The sequence below is a fragment of the Sus scrofa genome, chromosome 3, assembly GCF_000003025.6.
Source record: "Sus scrofa isolate TJ Tabasco breed Duroc chromosome 3, Sscrofa11.1, whole genome shotgun sequence".
Lineage (NCBI taxonomy): Eukaryota > Metazoa > Chordata > Mammalia > Artiodactyla > Suidae > Sus > Sus scrofa.
In genome coordinates this window covers 25,284,832-25,302,552 of record NC_010445.4, presented here as the reverse complement: position 1 = coordinate 25,302,552, position 17,721 = coordinate 25,284,832, and the positions used below count along the sequence as shown (strand labels likewise).

At 41.6% G+C, this 17,721-nt stretch overlaps 2 protein-coding genes across 5 annotated transcripts in view; one reads left to right on the top strand and one right to left on the bottom strand.

Annotated features, from left to right (window-relative positions):
- The window catches only part of ACSM4 (acyl-CoA synthetase medium-chain family member 4), a 30,853-nt gene extending 24,502 nt beyond the window's left edge, over positions 1 to 6,351 (top strand). The window contains exons 8-14 of one of the 2 annotated variants that reach the window (NM_001243022.1): positions 1,006 to 1,129; positions 1,998 to 2,078; positions 2,217 to 2,318; positions 2,789 to 2,916; positions 3,010 to 3,109; positions 4,478 to 4,597; positions 5,930 to 6,351. In NM_001243022.1, coding sequence (NP_001229951.1) covers positions 1,006 to 1,129; positions 1,998 to 2,078; positions 2,217 to 2,318; positions 2,789 to 2,916; positions 3,010 to 3,109; positions 4,478 to 4,597; positions 5,930 to 6,016 — 742 coding nt within the window. In that variant the 3' untranslated portion in view covers positions 6,017 to 6,351. The remainder of the gene's footprint in view (positions 1 to 1,005; positions 1,130 to 1,997; positions 2,079 to 2,216; positions 2,319 to 2,788; positions 2,917 to 3,009; positions 3,110 to 4,477; positions 4,598 to 5,929) is intronic. The other variant, XM_021085656.1, reaches the window with a different exon arrangement.
- Positions 1 to 16,871, bottom strand: part of THUMPD1 (THUMP domain containing 1) — a 30,029-nt gene extending 13,158 nt beyond the window's left edge. The window contains 5 exon segments of one of the 3 annotated variants that reach the window (NM_001244282.1): positions 7,206 to 9,572; positions 10,916 to 11,364; positions 12,042 to 12,290; positions 14,691 to 14,868; positions 16,203 to 16,535. In NM_001244282.1, the coding sequence (NP_001231211.1) occupies positions 10,943 to 11,364; positions 12,042 to 12,290; positions 14,691 to 14,868; positions 16,203 to 16,433 (1,080 nt within the window). In that variant the 5' untranslated portion in view covers positions 16,434 to 16,535 and the 3' untranslated portion in view covers positions 7,206 to 9,572; positions 10,916 to 10,942. 3 annotated transcript variants of the gene reach the window in all.

Here is a 17,721-nt window from a genome sequence, read left to right as displayed (position 1 = left end):
CCCCCTAAAAAAATCCCACAACTACATTTACACTGCCTGGAATTAATGAACTCTTATGGCTTGAAGCTTATATTCAACTTAGCCAAATGACCTGAACATTTGGTGAAGTTGCAAAGTGTATTTATGTAACTGATATGAATTCAATACATAAGAGAGAGAGAAAGAAAGAGAAAAACCAACTTAAGTCATCGCAGTCCCCATCTTCTCCCCCAAACCTGGATGTTTCAAAGCAAAAACAAAACAAAAAAAGGACAGGCTTGCCCATCCCTTGTTCCCCCAAGGTGTGGCCATCTAGGATGGAGACTGCTCTGAGAGATGGAATAAAGCAGATATAATAAAGCATTCTCACCTGAGCCCTGTTGGGCAGCTGAGTAGTAAGAGCAGTGGTTAAAAGCCCAATCTCCAAAGTCAAATAGGCAGGGGTCTGCTCCTTACTAATAGTGGACCTCAGACACTCAAGAGGACCTTGCTAAACCTCCCTTAATTCCATCCATAGGAAATAATTAAGAGCTACTCCATGGGGCTGTGGTAAGAATTCAACAACAGCAGCACTGAACTCTGTCCTTTATTATTTGGGAGGCCTTGGGCAAGTTTTTCAGCCTAACGTCCTCATCTATAAAACAGGGGTTTGAGGGATTAAGAGAGTGCTCTGAAAGCCCCTGTAACATAATAGATATTCAATTAACATTAGCTGCCATATTTCTCGGCTCATTAAGTAAGTGCTTGACATCTTTGTTAGCATTTTCTCCTATCTTTTCCCCCTCTTGAATAACCTGCTAAAACATAAACTCCATTAGGAATCTTTGTTTTAATTCTAACATGCCCCATGTGCCTAGAAGAACAATGTCTGGCAAGATAATAGATGCTCAACAAATATACACTGAATGAACTTTCCTAAGACTTGCCTCTACTAGTTCTTTGCTTATTGCCAATGTCCTAATTATCTGGCAATGAAAGCCACTCATGTTTCTCTCTCCAAAAGACCCCATGCCACTCTCTCTCTAGGTACAAATTTAAGAGCCTGAAGCACTGCCTGACAGGAGGGGAGCCACTCAATCCAGAGGTGCTGGAACAGTGGAGGGCGCAAACTGGGCTGAACTTGTATGAGGGCTACGGACAGACAGAAGTGGTACGTGTTTTTTTTTGTTGGCATTTTTTGTTCTTTTTCTTTTTAGGGCTGCATCCGAGGCATATGGAAGTTCCCAGGCTAGGGGTCGAATCGGAGCTATAGCCACCAGCCTACACCACAGCCACAGCAACGTGGGATACGAGCCATGTCTGTGACCTACACCACAGCTCAGATGCTTAACCCACTGAGCAAGGCCAGGGATAGAACCTGTGTCCTCACGGATGCTAGTCAGATTCATTTCAACTGAGCCACGACGGGAACTCCAGAAATGGTGTTTAATGGGCAAATTTCAAGTTTAGCATATTGGGAGGATTTCAACCCCAGAACTGTCAACTGAGCTCTTGAAGTGCCCCCATCATGCTTGAAATTGTGATGCTGTTTCCCCAAACTTTTTAACTGCCCATTTGGGCTTGACTATTCTTCCTCACACAGGGTAAGTATCAGAGGTATTAGGTGGGGGTTGAAGAGGTTCAGAATTGAGTAACTCATCTTTCCAATGCACTAGGAAGGACCCCAAAGAGTCCCAGTGGGGAGTTAGAAGGTGCACTTAACAGTGCTCTTAGTCAAAAGGAGTGATTTCCAAAGTGTGGTCCTCAAACCAGGAGTATCAGCATGCCCTGACCTGCTCCCCAACCTACTGTATGAGAAACTCTTGAGATGGGGTCCAGCAATCTGTGTTGTAACAATGCTCCGGGTGATTCTGACACATGCTCAAGTTTGAGAACCACTGGTCTCAAATTGTGTATTTTGGAAGATGAGCTTGAATACTGGGAAAAGCAGTCAAAACTGGGTCTTGGGTTTCATTGCCATGATAAAGCTACAGAAAATCGATTTTGACATCGTTATATAAAACATGTCCTCTCAACAGGGATTAATTTGTGCCAGTTACAAAGGACAAGAAATTAAACCAGGCTCAATGGGGATAAGAGCACCACCCCATGATGTTCAGGTGGGTAACATCTAACTGGTCCAATAAAGAAGACCGGATGTTTCCGTTTTTTGGCTCTTCATTACACAACTATTCACAACTCATTTTCATTTTGTGAAAAGAAAATTTTAGGTGCTTAAACTGTTTCTGTCATTCTAGATTATAGATGAAAATGGCGACGTCCTACCACCTGGAAAAGAAGGGGAGATTTCCATCAGACTAACACCTACACGACACTTCTCTTTGTTCTCCAAATACGTGGTATGAGAATGTAGAACATGCTATTCATACTTTAATGGAAAAGGTGGTAAGAGGGAGTCATACAGACGTGGGGCCAAAGTGCATGTCCAGTGCGTTTTGCTACGTAACCTTGGGCAAGTCACAAAATCCAAGCCTCTTTAATCAGCTCTAAAATGGAAAGAATATCAACTCTCTCCTAAGGCTTTTGTAAAGATTAAATTCTACGTGTAAGAAACCAGCTGCAGTGGTTGTCCTCGGAAAGGACAACGGAAGAGGCTTTGGGGGGTGTGGGAGGAAGGTAGATATGTGGGGCCAGAAGAGGAAGAGAGGTTTACCTTTTATTACACTCTTGCATCTTTCATAGTCTATACTAGGAACTACCTTTTAAAATTTTTTACTAATAAAATGTACAATGTACTAGGCACGTCATAGGTGCCATACCTTTTTCTGTTCTGACCAAATACATCTCCAATGTCATCTCTGATTCGTAGGACAATCCAGAGAAAACTGCTGCCACCATAAGAGGGGGTTTTTATGTCACGGGAGACAGAGGAGTGATGGACAGTGACGGTTATTTCCGGTTTGTCGGCAGAGCTGATGATGTCATTATATCCGCTGGGTTTGTACACTGCCACTCTTCAGAAAGTAACAATTTGCCAGGGGAGATCTCCTGCTTGGGTGTAGTGATTAAAGGCTTCTTTGCCTCTTCTAGGTACCGTATTGGGCCATTTGAAGTGGAGAGTGCACTAATTGAGCACCCAGCAGTTGCTGAATCAGCTGTTGTCAGTAGTCCAGATCCAATCAGAGGAGAGGTAGCGTGAATGTCGCAAATTAAAGTAGCAATCTCATATTTTCAAGTACTGTCCATCTGACCACTCTAAAGAGTCAGTCAAGAGTAGTCATGTAATTCTCATTATGAGACACATGTGTGGGCGGAAACATATACTAGACAATTAACTTTTCAAATGAGTTGTGTACCAAAGAGAATGTGTTAGGATTCTTTTGGTAGCAAGTGATACAAACTGACTTAAAAAAAAAAAAAAAGAAAAGAACCATTGACTCACACATCCAAGGGTTCACATAATGTTAGCAAAACTCTCTCTCCATTTCTTGGCTCTGCAGCTCTTTGCATTGGCTCTATTTGGGCAGGTTCTTCCTACTTGAGACAACCAACTCCAGACATACACAGTGTAATAATCCCAGGGGAAGAGACAGCTCCCATTCCAAAAATTTCAAGCAATGTCCAGTATTGCATTTGCCTATCTGAAATCACGTATCTGAGCAACATGGTCCCAGGAATGATATCCCAGGCATGGATCATTATGCCAGTCATCAGAGGTAGGAATTCATGTCAACCCCACCAGAGAGAGGTTAGGGTAATCCTCCGGAGGCAATTCAGCTTACTAAAAAGGGAGGAATAGATACTGCATAAGCAAAGGAACAGATTTTACTGGATGTATGACTCTCATAGAATTCAGACGACACTTTCTCACAGAAACAGTACAAATAAGCGATTGTGACCAGGTTTCCAAACAAGTCCCACAAGCCTAATTCAGACCCAATGAAAGGGAATTCAAGGAATGATGGTAGTAGCCTTAGTTCTAGGAAGAGGCCATACAGTACAAAAGGGAGAAATTTCCTTTCCTCACGAAAGTTTCCTACAGACTCAGTAAGTGGCAAAACTTCAAAAAGTTTGTCTATCAGCATCCTCCCATATGTCTTTCTGTCCCCCAGTGGTGACACTCTGGATCCCAAGCTTACACCTCCTGTACCACCTCCATGTAGGCTGGCGGCTGCAGCTCCAATTAGACCCCTAGCCTGGGAACCTCCATATGCTGCACGTGCGGCCCTAAAAAGACAAAAAACAAAACAAAAAAACAAGATTAGTCTAGTTGAAATGTTAAATACAAGTGTGACAAGAAAATAACACTAAGCCTTTAGCTTTACTGAACCACTGCACTCCTCACACTCTGCAATTTATTTATCTGAAATTAGACCTCCAAGCCTCACTGTATAGTTGCATCCAAGTTTTGTTCATAGGCGATCTCTGGTATTTGCATTCATTACTCAAGCTCCTATTAACAAATAATAAGTACCTTCATTCAGCATTGGTTCCAAACTCTTGATGTGTCTGAAAAACGTTATGTATTGATAAAAATTGATTTTTTTTTTTCCTGCAGGTAGTGAAAGCTTTTGTTGTCTTATCCGCACCCTTTAAGTCATCCAATCCAGAGCAATTAACTCTTGAACTTCAGGATCATGTAAAAAAATCAACCGCACCTTACAAATATCCAAGAAAGGCAAGTATTGTGCCCCAAAGTTAGGTGTTATCAAACAGGGGTCTAAACTGGTAAGTATATAGATTTTACTAGCTTTTGACTTTATAGTAACTCATTATATAAGTAGAGGACACCTGCCTTAACTTGTTTAGCCCTAAGAACATTACTTTAAAATATTTGGTATTAGGATACTACAAATGCATGATGAACCAAAAGCTTTGGTCAGCTCCGCAATACCGAGAAATTACTAAATACGATTCGTCTTGGACTAACTAGTCTTATTCCATGAGGAAAAAAATGGTGGCAAATTGTTTTAAAGGTAGCACCTGACTTATCTATCACAGTACTCTTGGGCCATAACACCCTTATACATTCAAAGCATATGCCTTAGAGTATCAAATGACCAAATTTAAGGCTCAGGAAGAAGGTAGCCAAAGAAACTGTGGAATCTTTCCTGAAACCTTCTTCTTCTTCAAAAGAGGGATTTTAAATTAATTTTATATAAAGACCCAGAGATGGCACTACAATTTCCTTCTAGCCCTGGAATCCCATTAGTTGATAATGACTGATCTCTACCTGAGAATCCCATTTCAGTTGGCATCATTTCAGCCAAGAGGTAGTTAATTTCAACCTAAGCACTAGTTACCTTTTCTCTATTCAATTCACTAAACTAGAGACTAGTTGCTTTTCAGCAATGTTTGAGCAATTTTAAAATATAGTAGTCATATCTTGAAGGAGAAGAACAATGACAGTATTTTACTGTCAAGTCAGGGCATTGAGGAAAATTCTGTATACTCAAAATTACCTCTAAAAAAAAAAAAAAAAAAAAAGTCTCCCTCAGAACCTCCAGGACCTAGCTCTTAAAAGGTCGAGCACCAAAATGAACTTAATGTTTCTCCACCTTTAGTTGTGGCCTCTATTTCCCTGGGGCAGTACAGACCTAGGTCTGGTCTGAACTGGAGGACAGCAATAGAACAAAGGGATTATACCTGTGGAAGCATACAGGTGAACTGTGCACCAAAAATTGGTATGGAAGTTCCTGTTGTGGCTTGGTGATAATGAGCCTGACTAGTATCCATGGGGATACAGGTTCAATCCTCACTCAGTGGGTTTCCAATCTGGCATTGCCGTATGTTGCTGTGGCTGTGCAGGCTGGCAGCTGCAGCTCGACCCTTAGCCAGGGAACGTCCATATGCTGCAGGTGCGACCCTAAAAAGAAAAAAAAAAACAAAAAAACAAAAGAACTAGTAAAGACATCATCAACAACAGTTTCATGAAAGCGCTCTTCTGTTTTACTGACAAGACAGTCAAAATGGAATCAAGTGTCTCACAATATGTTTTCCTGTTGATTAGGTGGAATTTGTTCAAGAACTCCCCAAGACAGTCACTGGGAAAATCAAACGCAACATTTTAAGAGACCGTGAATGGGGTCGAGCATAGCCTGAGAAGAAAACTGTGGCATCAAGTAGTTAACAGGGTTGCTTCCTTTCAGTTCTTGCTTCCTGATAATTCAGGGACTATTCTCTTAAAACGCTTAAGACTGTTCCTAGTTAAAAACTCAACTGAGTTTTGTTTTGTACTTAGCCAAAAAATAAATAAGTAAAAATCTAAAGATATTTGGGAAGAAAATTCTTATGGTGAGCAAACCAACAAAGACAATGATTAATGACTTGTATTGTTTAAAGTAGTCGGGATCAAATAATTAGAAATGTACAACGGACAAGGAATTTATTGTGCCTGATTAATTAAAAATAAAGATCAGAATTCTTCTAAGAGAAATGTTCAAGACAGAATTTCTTCTGCTTAACATATTTATATGCTACTAATTCTTTTTTTTTTTTTTTTTTTTTTGTCTTTTTGCTATTTCTTGGGCCGCTCCCGCGGCATATGGAGGTTCCCAGGCTAGGGGTCGAATCAGAGCTGTAGCCACCGGCCTACGCCAGAGCCACAGCAACGCAGGATCCAAGCCGAGTCTGCAACCTACACCACAGGTCACGGCAACGCCGAATAGTTAACCCACTGAGCAAGGGCAGGGACCTAACCCGCAACCTCATGGTTCCTAGTCGGATTCGTTAACCACTGCGCCACGACGGGAACTCCGCTACTAATTCTTTAAGGTAGATTAAAATATTAAAATGTTCAAAAGCCAATAAATGTATTTAATTAAGTATTGCATTACTCCATTTTGAAGCAAACGCACTATAAAATGTCTAACAATTGAATTACTTAAGAGTTTTTAGGGAGTTGCTGTTGCGGTTCAGCAGACATGAACCCGACTAGTAACCATGAAGACACAGGTTCAATCCCTGGCCTCTCTCAGTGGGTTAAGAAGCCGGCATTGTCATGAGCTGCAGTGTAGGTCACATATGTGGCTCAGATCTGGCGTTGATGTGGCTGTGGTATAAGCTCTGATTCGACTGCTAGCCTGGGGACTTCCATATGCCTCAGGTGCAGCCCTAAAAAGGCAAAAAAAAAGTTATTCAAGAGTAATTAGTAAGTCTTTTGTATTTTTACTTTTATATCAGAAGTGCATGACTTCTGATATATAATTTGACATAACATCTTTTATGATATATCTACTTTACAAAGCAATAGATTTACTAAGAGAAAGAAAGAAAAAGTAGAAAACACCAATCTTGGGGAACAAATTTATTTTAATTTTTCTGAAAACATCAGAACTATGAAAAACAAGTTGAATATTTGGCCATAACAAAAGCAACATACAAGTGAAAATAACATTTATAAATCATGTTTAACCTTAGAGAAACATGTTTTAAAATTATCAAATTTAACATTCTTTCCTCCACAGAGCAAAACAAGTTTACTAAACCATAACCCTGAAGTGGAGTTTTTTTAACTGACATAATTTTTTTTTTCCTTTCTTTTTCAGGGCCACACTTGAGACATATGGAAGTTCCTAGGCTAGGGGTCAAATCAAGAGTTTCAGCTTCTGGCCTATACCACAGCCACTGTAAAACAGGGTCCCAGCCGTGTCTGCGACCTACACCACAGCTCACAGCAACACTGGATCTTTAACCTACTGAGCAAGGCCAGGGATCCAACCCACGTCCTCATGGATAACTAGTTGGATTTGTTTCTGCTATGCCACAATGGGAACTCCCAAACTGATATCACTTCTAAAATAAAAATTAAAAGGACAAAAAGCACTCAATTCCCACCTGGAATCTTATCACTTAAAAAATATATCTATAATAATGGTCAAATGTCAGTGAAAATAAGCAGTTGGTAAACCTGAAAACAAATCTTTCAATGAATGAAAGATTCCAACAGAACACAAGACTACTTATATTTGGGGAGGAATAGCTTTTGTCATACTCAGATCAGGTCTTAACAAATAGGAATATAAAAGGGGATTAAAAACAAACTACTAAATCGAAGTCTTTCCATAGAGTAGCAGCTTTCACAAAATAAAAGGAACTCAGTTCCATAGAGCTCTATGTCCTAAAGCATGTGGCCAACTTATTCCCAGAGTCCCAGAGTCTTATACTATCAAAATAAAATTATCTTTGTCTTGGAAAAAGTCTGATGAAGGCACAAAATCCTATCATCCATGTTCCCTCAATGATACTGACAAGGCTCTTATCATCATCCTTCCAAGATGACCTCCACCTGTTAGGAGTTAACATTCTAAATAGCTAAAGATATATAAGGAAGTTCCAGCCTCATCTGCTAATTAGCAAGGCCCTTTCAATTATCTTTGCCCTTCCCAAATCCTTCTAGTCTGACTTAGCAGGAACGCTAGCTAGGAGGATAAAAATATATTTCTATGTTCACTTGCCAATAAACAAATATAGCCATTGGTGCAGGAAGAACCACCACTACTAAAATTTTTAAAACTTAAGAATATATCCAACTCCACAAGCTAATTTCACAACCCCATAGTATTCTCAATCCAGACAGTTTATTTTGAAGCCCTCTTCCAGCTTTTTTCCATTAGTTTCCACAGTGTCTGTCTCTTCCACCTTGTTTAGTAATTTTACCCTGGAGGAACCCTTAAAAAAAACATTGAAGTTAAGGGAACCATCAACATATGTGAGTGTCAACAATAAGCAATTCTGGTTTCAGAGAAATCCACGACTGTCAGACTAGGACTCTCAAGAGTTCTTCCTCTTCTCAAAAACAAAAACCTCAGGCTGAAATTTTGAGAAAGGGTTCCTCACCCAGTCACACACCGGTATTGGGAAAAAAGGGGGTGAAATGCTATCTAATTTGGTTTTGCAGTTCTTCAAGAAGATTTTACATAAGGCTTGAGACACGTTGCTTTCTTCATTCTTAAACCCAGGGGGCTGCAAAAACATTTCAAGAGTGCCTTTCCCAATGTAATTATTACAAAGAGTCAGTTTCTTTTCATCTAAGATTCTTGTCACTTTTAGGGAAAAATATTTTCTCCAGGCCCTTGCAGAAACTGTCCAGCTGTTCATACAATTTAAAATGTCTGCTAAACAGACAAGATTCTATAGCCATTCTTTGTCTTCAAAGCATTCAGGAAAATTTGGCCTAGTATTTTCTTCTAAGTACTCTGGCAATTCACCTTTCAATTCAAATATGCCTGTGGAGAACGCTTCCTTTGATAAGTAACTGGATTTCTGCATGTAGGAGATATATGTGCTCTTTGTTCAGCTTTTGTTGTTGTTGGGTTTTTTTTTTTTTTTTGGTCTTTTCTAGGGCCGCACCTGTGGCATATGGAGGTTCCCAGGCTAGGTGTACAGCAACGTGGGATCCGAGCTGAGTCTGCGACCTACACCTCAACTCATGGCAACGCTGGATCCTTAACCTGATGAGTGAGGTCAGGGATCAAATCTGCAGCCTCATGGTTCCTAGTCAGATTCGTTAACCACTGAGCCACGATGGGAACTCCTGTTGTTGCTTGTTGCTGTTTTGTAACACTCTTACATAAATGGATCTTTAACTATTTTTGTAGCATTATTCACAACTTTCTTCGGTTCATCTCCAGGTTTCTTATATCAACACTTCTCTGTGAAAAAAGCAGTGTGCTGTAATATCAACACCGGAATTTTCTTTTACTAAAATGAGGCAAAACTTGTCATAGAGTCAGTCACTGGTGGGGCACTAGGAGTACAAACGACAGATCACTGGTTTTCAGAAATGAAAACTTATTAAATTTACATTGGCCATTGTTTTTGGAGGCTCCTAAGAGTGGGAAAAGTTTTCTTGAATTTCCTCGTCAAATCTTACAAATGCTTTAACATGACAAATATTCATGAAATTTGCTGATTCATCAACCTAGAGAAGCTGCTGCTTTTATACAAACCTCTTTAGCATCATGTGATTTAAGTCAACACTGAAAGTAGTCTTTTCAATTTTTTATATTGTGTCTTGACCTGACAATTTAATGTTGGTACTATTAGATTCTTACCAACTATGAATTTTTTTTTCCAAAAAAATTCTGCTACTAAGTCATTTGTTTCCTAAACCCTTTGACCAAATGTGATTTTTTTTAAACAAAAGCTTTACTGTTTTGATACTCCAAAGCTATTAAAAATAATCAACACCTTTATCAAATGGCTATAATTTATGGTTACAATTGCTGAAGCAAATGTTAAGCTTCTCAGTTGCATTTCACAATGTACAATGGAATGGGACGGCCTGCATTATGAGTCCATATAAAACTACTGAGAAGAATTTGAGTCCCTTGTTGCACTAGTATACTGTAATAATTCAGAAGATTAATTCTTCATCACTAACTATTAGAAACACCTGCAATTCTAGGCACAGAATGGTACACTTCTCATACTTCGCCTTCAAAAACTGCAACACTGGACCATCTGATTTGTTTGTAGTAAATGTTAGTATTAAAATGGAAACTAAACAAGATAATCACACGACGTACAAAAACTTCACGAAACAATTAACTTCTATGCGACCCATATTTCTGCAATGTTCACAACAAAGTGGGAGAGGACAAGTGAGGTGCACTAGGTAAAAATTCCTTCCTTAGAATGAAAATTTCCCTCTGAGTTTCTATTTCACAGAGCTTATTCACTCCAGCTGGCAGCGCCGAAGGGGAGGGTGAGGAGGGAGAGGGCAACTGCATCCTCCTCCCACCGTCTGCTCTGTGCAGTAGTGTTCACCAATTTAATTTATCCACAGCCCCTCCAAGCTCAACCAAATGCACTGGGCCTACTGCATACTGCCACACAGGGCTCAGAGATCGCTAAAGAAACTATTAACAGGGATCCTCAATTATTATGACTATAGTATTATGCAGCACACAAACTCAAAAATAGTATTTTTAGCCACACTTTCTTTATATGGAACCCCAGTAACATCTCATGGAACCACAGCTGAGAAACTCACCTCCAACACCAAATGATTTTTTTTCCCTTAGGAGAGGTCATTTTTACTTAACTCAGATCCTTCTGTGACTTGACGTGCAAGTTCAGGTTTAGCTTCCCCCTCACTCACCACCTGTGTCTCAGATGTTGGTTCTGTGTGATCCAGCTCCTCACTCTTCTCTGGCACCATCTGTTGGTTATTTTTTCCTTCTGCTGGGTCATTTTGATTTGATTTGTCACCAGACTCCAATTTAGCTTCTTTACCATTTCCTGCTTGTGCTGCCTGCTTCGGGTTAAGCTGTGATGAGTCCTTGGCACTCTTCACCACTTCCTGGAGATTGTATTTTCTGAGCAACGTGTAATCCTTCACAACACTCAGGCAGCAGACAGCTTTAATGATTTCTACTACCACGGTGTACTGTGGATTGGTAAGATCCACTTTATTTTCCGAATTAAGGCTGCCTACTATTCCTACAACAGAAGGAACAGGAAAACAGGCTGAGAAGAATACCAGGAAGCTTGGTGGATACAAAAACAATCCATCATCTCCTCCAATTTAGAACTTGTTAACACAGTATGTACATACTAGTCCACTCTTCTACATGGACTTCAGTTAAATTCTCTGAACTTTCAATAAATAAATACAAATGACATCCTGAGACATTTAATAAGAGCACTTTTTCCCCAAAGAAAATTCAATCTTGACTTTTAGTATCTAACTACCAAAAATCTCATACCCAACATATCAAAAACGGGTTTGATAGGACTGAAGAATATTTTAATATACTTGTTCAGCACTCAAAAACATAAGCCTTAGGAGTTCCCGTCGTGGCACAGTGGAAACGAATCTGACTAGGAACCATGAGGACGCAGGTTCGATCCCTGGCCTCGCTCAGTGGGTTAAGGATCCAGCATTGCTGTGAGCTGTGGTATGGGTCTCAGACGCGGCTCGGATCTGGGGTTGCCATGGCTCTGGTGTAGGCTGGCAGCTGCAGCACCGATTAGACCCCTAACCTAGGAATCTCTATATGCCGTGGGTGCAGCCCTAAAAAGACAAACAAAAATAAGCCTTAAATATTTTTTAAAAAAATCTTGAAAACAAGGATTCACCATGGCACGCCTATGTAAAATCACTAAGAGAAACATACCTGCCAATTCTTTGATAACTTCTTCTCTATTCATATGACTATTATTCCGAGATTTGTATACAATCTGAAATGTTCCTTTGTTTGGAGCTTTAAACCAAGGTTCCAAAAATGTTTCTGCGTATTTTTTCATATCTTCTAAGAAAGCCTTGCATGTGCCTGAGATGGGTAACATTCGTAGAATAACTCGAGTCTTCTTCTTCTTGGTTTTGTACATATCTTGGAGAATATGATGCACTAATTTCTCAGGTTCTAAAATCGAAAAGAAAAAAAAAAAAAAATCAGCAAGAACAAGTAAGTTTAAGAATGTAAGTTCTCAGGAGTTCCCGTCGGGCGCAGTGGTTAATGAATCTGACTAGGAACCATGAGGTTGTGGGTTCGATCCCTGGCCTTGCTCAGCGGGTTAAGGATCCGGGGTTGCTCAGTGGGGTTAAGGATCCGGCGTTGCCGTGAGCTGTGGTGTAGGCTGCAGACGAGGCTCAGATCCCGAGGTGCTGTGGCTGTGGGGTAGGCCGGCAGCTACAGCTCTGATTAGACCCCTAGCCTGGGAACCTCCATATGCCACAGGAGCAGTCCTAGAAAAGGCAAAAAGACAAAAAAAGACAAAAACAAAAACAAAAACAAAAACAAAAAAGTAAGTTCTCAGACGTTTTAAACTCTTCGAATTCTCTAAAATGACAGTTAATTGGCAGTGACACAAATCCACATAAAAGTAGAAAAAAATTATAATGAATCTTTTTTTTTGGTCTTTTGAACTTTTAGGGCCGAACCTGCAGCATATGGAGGTTCCCAGGCTAGGGGTCTAATCAGAGCTGTTGCCACTGGCCTATGCCAGAGCCACAGCAACTCCAGATCCAAGCCATGTCTGCAACCTACACCACAGCTCACGGCAACACCGGATCCTTAACCCACTGAGCAAGGCCAGAGATCGAACCCGCAATTTCATGGTTCCTAGTCAGATTCATTTCTGCTGCACCACAATGGGAACTCCTATAATGAATCTTAAATAAGTTTAACCCACCATTTTTTCCAACTACTATTTCTTTGGTGCCTACTATCTATTACTACTGTAAGTATATTTAACTGTGCTTTTACTGACAACAGTTGTTCATGAAGACACTGGAGTTAACTTATTTGGGAAGTCTAATCATTTAGCTCATAGTAATACCATGCCGTTGTTATCCTAAACAGCAGCAACTATCAAAGTAATCAATATTAAATAGTGCACGCTTTTTTACAAAAACAAAACAAAAACATGCAAGTCACTTAAGCAGACTTAATCAATACATTAGCTAAGTTTGTACAGAAGTCTAGATTTCCGACCTCAGAGGAGCGCCCAGAGCCATGAATTGCACAAGATCATAATGTAGTCCTTAGGGGGAATGCTGACTACATATAAGCCTGTTTGGGGCTGCTCAGTGCTTTCAATATTTTTTATTTTTATTTAAGAAAATTAAATGATTTTTATTTTTTCCATTATAGCTGGTTTACAGTGTTTTGTCAATTTTCTACTGTATGGCAAAGTGACCCAGTCATACATTCATATGCACATTCTTTTTTTCACATTATCCTCCCTGATGCTTCATCATAAGTGACCACAGTTTCTAGTGCTATGCAGCAGGATCTCATGGCTTATTCAGCCCAAAGGCAACAGTTTGCAACTATTTTTTTAAATAAGCAAACCTGGAGTTCCCGTCGTGGCGCAGTGGTTAACGAATCCGACTAGGAACCATGAGGTTGCGGGTTCGATCCCCAGCCTTGCTCAGTGGGTTAACGATCCGGCGTTGCCGTGAGCTGTGGTGTAGGTTGCAAACACGGCTCGGATCCCGCGTTGCTGTGGCTCTGGCGTAGGCTGGTGGCTACAGCTCCAATTCAACCCCTAGCCTGGGAACCTCCATATGCCGCGGGAGCGGCCCAAGAAATAGCAACAACAACAACAACAAAAAAAGACAAAAGACAAAAAAAAAAAAAAGCAAACCTAAAAACTTTTCCAGGAGTTCCCATTGTGGCACAGCAGAATCAAATCCGACTAGGAACTATGAGGTTATGGGTTCAATCCCTGGCCTCGCTCAGTCGGTTAAGGATCTGGCATTGCTGTGACCTATGGCATAGGTCGCAGACACAGCTTGGATCTGGCATTGCTGTGGCTGTGGCGCAGGCTGGCAGCTGTAACTCCAATTGGACCCCTAGCCTGAGAACCTCCATACGCCGCGGGTACGGCCCTAAAAAAGACGAAAAGACAAAATAAATAAACAAACAAATAAATAAATAAAAACTTTTCCAGGTTTCCAACTTCTTTTGAAAAAAAATCAGTAGATTTGGCTCTCCTAAGACTATATTCCCAAATGGCTGGAGCCATTCCAGATTGGCTGGGGTGAAGTGGCAGCTGCTCCTTTAGGCAGAACATGTACTCTTGTTTTGTCTAAAGTTACAGACAAAGGAAGTGGCAAAGCCAGATTTCCACTCCTAAGCCAAAGCTATTTCCACCACCCCTTTCTACCTCTCTATATGCCTGTGTTAACTGAGTGTAGAGGATGCAACCAAATGATCAACTGAGCCATATCCATGAAGCCATTTGTAGGCAGTGTTCTCTAAGACAGAAGTCCAGATATTATGGGATCAATAATCTTAAGGTGTATTAGTCAGACACACCTATGCCAAGAGTCCTGATGAAGACGACATTATTTGCTCCACTCTCCACTGACTGGAATCTTCTTAACCTCATCTCTGTGGATGCCTTAATGTCACCAACTTCTTTCTTCAAGGCAGCCTCCACATCATCATCGTCTTCTCCCTCACTCCCTGAGGGTTGCTGATCCTTGTCTGAAAACTGTTTGCATAAAACTAATGAGCAGAAATGCCACAACAGCCCGTGTTAAAACTGTCACTACTTCTATGAAACCCAGTGGCAGAGGACTCAATATTGACAAGAAAGCTCTTTATTAAGACATCACTCCTGCCAAAATGTGGAGGAAGAAAGGAGTTCCCTCAGACTGAGGTACATACAATTTGAAAACGCTTTCAAAACCCTGACAGTCTGGGACAGAGTGAAATGTGCTCACCAGATGAATCATTTCAGGGTGGACCTTAATCCCATCAAAAGATACCTTTGTGCCTGACATGACACCACACTTTCGTGAGATTAAACCAAATAGTTATGAAGTTAAAAATCCTTACTCCTGTTCTACTGTGGTATCCAGTACAGAAAAAGTTTGAGACCTTGCTCAAGGTATCAGTACAGACAAGACATACACTTATTGCCCAGTTCTCTGCCCCACTAACATGGTTGCCAATCAGGCACTAATGGTAATTTTACACATTTATGGAGCTTTTGTTGCATACCAGGATGTTATTTTGTGTCCATAAGCAACCTTTTAGCCAATCTTTCAAAGTCCTATCATTATTCTCTTTTTTATCTAGCTCAGCAGAATTAAATGACAAGCCCATCCAACTGAGCTAGTAAATGACAATCCTCTGAATTTTAACCCCCTCCCGTTTAATTCCTTGGGGTGTGCATGTGTGCATGGGTCCAAATCCTACGCCAATAATATTATTTCCAAACTGTGATGGGACAATTAGATTTTAGACGGTACTGTTACAAAAGTTTTTACTTTTTGAAATGTATTTTTATATCTATTTGAGAAGCAACTATTAGACTAGTACTAAAACCACTATTTCAGAGATGTTATTGCTGAAGACTAACACATTAGAACAGTCGCAATGTTTAAACGGTAGTAAGATAGCAGAAACCGTAAGGACGAATGAAGTTTGTGCCCTTGAGAACTTGAACCACCTAGAACCTAACCTACATGAACCTGTGTCCTCGTGAGCAATACTTCACGAGGTTACCGCGAGACGTACACGTTTCTGAAAGGTCTTCAGAAACAAAGTCTGAACCGCAAAAAGCAATCTATAAATTGGAGCCACCATCGTGATTAACGAAGAGGCGGGAAACGCCCAAAGCGCTAGAATTTGAAGCACAGGACCGGGTAGAGGTGGGGAACCGAGGCACCCTGGGGCTCCTAGGGGAACAGAGGCAAACCACGCCCCCTCATCGCTACGGGTGCGGCTAAACTCGCGCATGCGTATACAGGAGCTGGCCTGCCACCCTTTCCTCCTCCCTGAAAGGCCGCTTGGTCCGCCTGCTCTTCCCCGAGCCGGTACCTTTTCTGGCCCGTACATGTCGTCGCCGTATTCGTTGAGCAGACTGTAGGCCTCCTCCACACACTTGCGCTCATTCATGTTGCAGGTGATGAGAATGCCCTGTAGCCCCGGCTCCAACTGCCGGGGCCCGCCGCCTTCGCAGCGCCGAGCCCGCTTGGCCTGCAGGTACTGAGCCTTGCCCTTGCGCTTCCCGCCACCAGGCTGAAGAGGCTGCTGGACGGGGGCCGCCATAGTGCTTGAGAACTGAAGCAGGCGGGCAACGTGCTTCTCCGCGGGCCTGGCGCCCTCACCTCTGCAGGCGCGGGCTGCTTATGTCATGTGTGCGCGACGACCTCTAGAAGTCCTTCCGCCAAGCCTCCTTCCGACTACAGGGTCCTAAAGCCCGCGGCGGAAGGCTGCAGAGTGGTGGCGTGAGGTCCGTCCCCGGCGATGATTGACAGCTAGTCGCTTTCACCTCACCACCGGAAGGAGGTGATTTACTGGAGAAGTGGCCCGTCTCTGGTGACAGCGTATTCCTGCTGTCCAGATTCCAAAACTGGTGGTGGGGCGCTTTCTAGAACCTTGATGCTGGTTCCAGCCGCCTAGAGTCTCTTACCCTCCGTGGCACTTGTTCCTCCCGCCGTCGTTATAATTCTGTCAACTTCCCAAAAGCTTCCAATAAAATCCTTTCTAGCCTAAATTTGCCAGAACTTGTTTCCATATGACTTAGAACTAAGAATAGTGGTTTGTATAAGTGTTTCACACTGCTTTCTCTGTGCTTTTATCCGCAGCCTCAGCAACTATCATGATAATGTGTTATCTTTTTTAAACTGAAAAGATGCCACTTTTGAAGACTGTGTTCAGGAGGAATAAATGCTCCCTACTATTGACTGGGGGTGGGGGGAGCACAACCTAAAAGATGAGAATCATGCTTTATTATGCGGACAACACTCAGGTCTTAAGCCCAGGACACAGCCTATCTGATAACTCTAAGGACTGCTCCAAAGAGGTAAGAGAGGAGTCAGGATATATAGGAGTTTTTGCAACCAAGACCAGATAGTATGAACATCAAAAGATTATTTCTGGTTAAGGGATTTAGTGCTTTTCCATGTATGGGAAATGCAAGAGTCAGGGTTCACTGAAATCATTCCTTTGATATGCACCTCAGCTATCTAGGGCCAGTGTCCTGTGCTTTCTCATCCGGAGTCTCTTGAGGGTACACTGGGGGGGGGGGAGGAACAGGTGGGAGTTGGTGGCTACAGTGTCTGATGGTTTGATGGCTGGCATTCTGTTTCCATCCTGAGTTTCTTCAGGGCTCACCATCCAGTGGATGCAGTGGCTGATGGCTGCAAAGACCTTTGGTTAACAGCTATGGTGGGCAGCACTCACCCTCAACTACTGCTCCAGTACAAAAGTTGTTGCCAGATTTGAGTTCCCACAAATTCCAATGGAAGTAATCTGCAAAAGGGTCATTGAACTGAAAGTCATCTTTTATTCTAACCCCAGATTGACCATTATATCCAAAAATCTTATTTTTGGC